Source organism: Mastomys coucha, unplaced genomic scaffold (genome assembly GCF_008632895.1).
Source record: "Mastomys coucha isolate ucsf_1 unplaced genomic scaffold, UCSF_Mcou_1 pScaffold22, whole genome shotgun sequence".
Lineage (NCBI taxonomy): Eukaryota > Metazoa > Chordata > Mammalia > Rodentia > Muridae > Mastomys > Mastomys coucha.
Window position 1 is genome coordinate 8,305,004 of NW_022196905.1, and position 2,267 is coordinate 8,307,270.

The following is a 2,267-nucleotide window of genomic DNA, read 5'->3' on the forward strand; positions in this document are numbered from 1 at the left end:
AGATCTACACTGGTAGCTGTGGCTGGGTCGATCACTTTCATCACCGCATTGACACTCATTGGAGAGAGTAGACTTGAATACTGAGAGACAACCTATATTTAAGACAGAAAGTTACTTCCACAGAAGCAATAATTTAAGAAATAAACACCTACTTTGGATTTACAAGGACTTGTCACCCATTTGGACACAGTAGAAGAGACACTAAAGTTAAAGTTGTTTTCCCCACCCTGTTTGCAAATTGTCCGATATACAAATAAGTACATACTTTTCTTTTATTACAACATTTGGCACTATCAAGATTACCAATAGTTATAAAGAAAAAGGGCATTTAATTTTATGTTAAGAGTTCCTACCTAAATTGAGTGTGTAATCTAGCTATCACATCAGATTATTTATGTACCTAATATCAAGGGGCTGAGAAGACAGCCAATGGATAGTGAGTGTACTGGCTGGTTTTGTGTGTCAACTTGACACAAGCTGGAGTTATCACAGAGAAGGGAGCCTCCCTTGAGGAAAAGTCTCCATGAGATCTAGCTGTGGGGCATTTTCTCAGTTAGTGATCAAGAGTGGGCCCTCCCATTGTGGGTGGTGCCATCCCAGGGCTGGTAGTCAGTCTTGGGTTCTGTAAGAAAGCAGGCTGAGCAAGCCAGGGGAAGCAAGCCAGTAAGGAACATCCCTCCATGGCCTCTGGATCAGCTCCTGCTTCCTGACCTGCTTGAGTTCCAGTCTGACCTCCTTTGGTGATGAACAGCAATGTGGAAGTGTAAGTTGAATAAGCCCCTTCCTCCCAAACTTGCTTCTTGGTCATGATGTTTTATGCAGAAATAGAAACCCTGACTAAGACAGGTAGTATTCATCAAATTTCTTCATGTCCTTCCTTGGCAGACTGAAACAAAAAGACTAGGTAGGTCATTTGCCTTAAGTCACACAACTTGACTAGTGCTAGAGTATTTAAAAAAAATTTACTGTTTCTATCTAATACTATCTAGGTTATTAATTTATTTAGAGACAGGGCCCCACCATGTAGCCCTGGCTGGCCTGGAACTTGCTATGTATACCAGAGGAAATGAATGCAAGAAAAAAAGATTTGTACTGGGTGAAATCATCCTAGAACAGATGGTAACATAAAACTTTTTAAAATATTTTTGTTTACAAACTTGTAAAAAATTAATGTGTATGGATATTTTGCCTGCCTGTGCATCACATGTGTGCCTGGTGCCTAGGAAGGCCTGAAGAGGGCGTTAGGAATCAGAACTGAAGTTACACATGGTTGTGAGTTGCCATGTAGTTGCTGGGAATTGAACCCAGGTCCTCTGGAAAAGCAGCAAGTACTCTTTTAACTGTTAGGAAACCTCTTCAGTCCCAGATTTAAGATTTTTATTATTCCACCTGAATTTTCCCAAGAAACTTGTTTCTTCAATATTTTAAATCTTGTAAATAAGAAAAGTAGTACAGGTTTTTTAATTTATTGTATGTATGAGTACACTGTAGCTGTCTTCAGGAAAGGGCATCAGATCCCATTAGAGATGGTTGTGAGCCACCATGTGGGTGCAGAGAATTGAACTCAGGACCTCTGGAATAGCAGTCGGTACTCTTAACCTGAGTCACCTCTCCAGACCCCCTAGTTTTTGCTTTACCAAAAATTGTTACGATGCAGTAAATGAAAAAGTACAAATAGATTATTATACCAATGAGAAACTCAATTCTTCTGGTCCCCCCCGCCCCCCCCGTTTTTGGGACAGGGTTTCTCTGTATAATCCTGGTTTTCCTAGAACTTACTCTGTAGAGCAGGCTGGCTTCAAACTCAAAGAGATCTGCCCGCCTGTGCCTGCTGAGCGCTGTAATCAAAGGTGTGCACCACCATGTCCAGCTAAAAGCTCCTTACTAATCATTTTACTTCAATCTTAAAATCAATTCTGTTACTAGTCTTCTTGAGGCAGTGTTAGATAGTTTAGCAATCAATGCTCACAGCGTCCTAACACACCATCAACTGTAATTTAATTCTCCCTTAGTGGTAGTCTCACCTTTGAATTCAAGGAAGTGGTTGCGCTATTTAACAAAGTTTCTCTGTCGCTCAGTTGCACAGGTCGAGACATGTCAGAAAGGATTTCAAGACCCTTTTCCAAAGCTTTCTGGAATGACTCGGAAATGATGGTTGGATGTATACCTGCCATTTATGAACCAAGTTAATTACAACCCGCTTATTTATCACTATTTTAAAATGTTTTACTCATTAAAATGTCAAAATAATCTCACACTTTCCCTCC

General features: G+C 40.4%; 1 protein-coding gene across 1 annotated transcript in view; it reads right to left on the reverse strand.

Moving 5' to 3' along the window:
• Positions 1 to 2: 2 nt before the first annotated feature.
• Positions 3 to 2,267, reverse strand: part of Cct4 (chaperonin containing TCP1 subunit 4) — a gene marked incomplete at its 3' end in the record, with an annotated part of 7,878 nt that continues 5,613 nt past the window's right edge. Inside the window, exons 5-6 of the mRNA XM_031342305.1 lie at positions 2,025 to 2,167; positions 3 to 92 (exon numbers count right to left, since the gene is read on the reverse strand). Coding sequence (XP_031198165.1) covers positions 3 to 92; positions 2,025 to 2,167 — 233 coding nt within the window. The remainder of the gene's footprint in view (positions 93 to 2,024; positions 2,168 to 2,267) is intronic.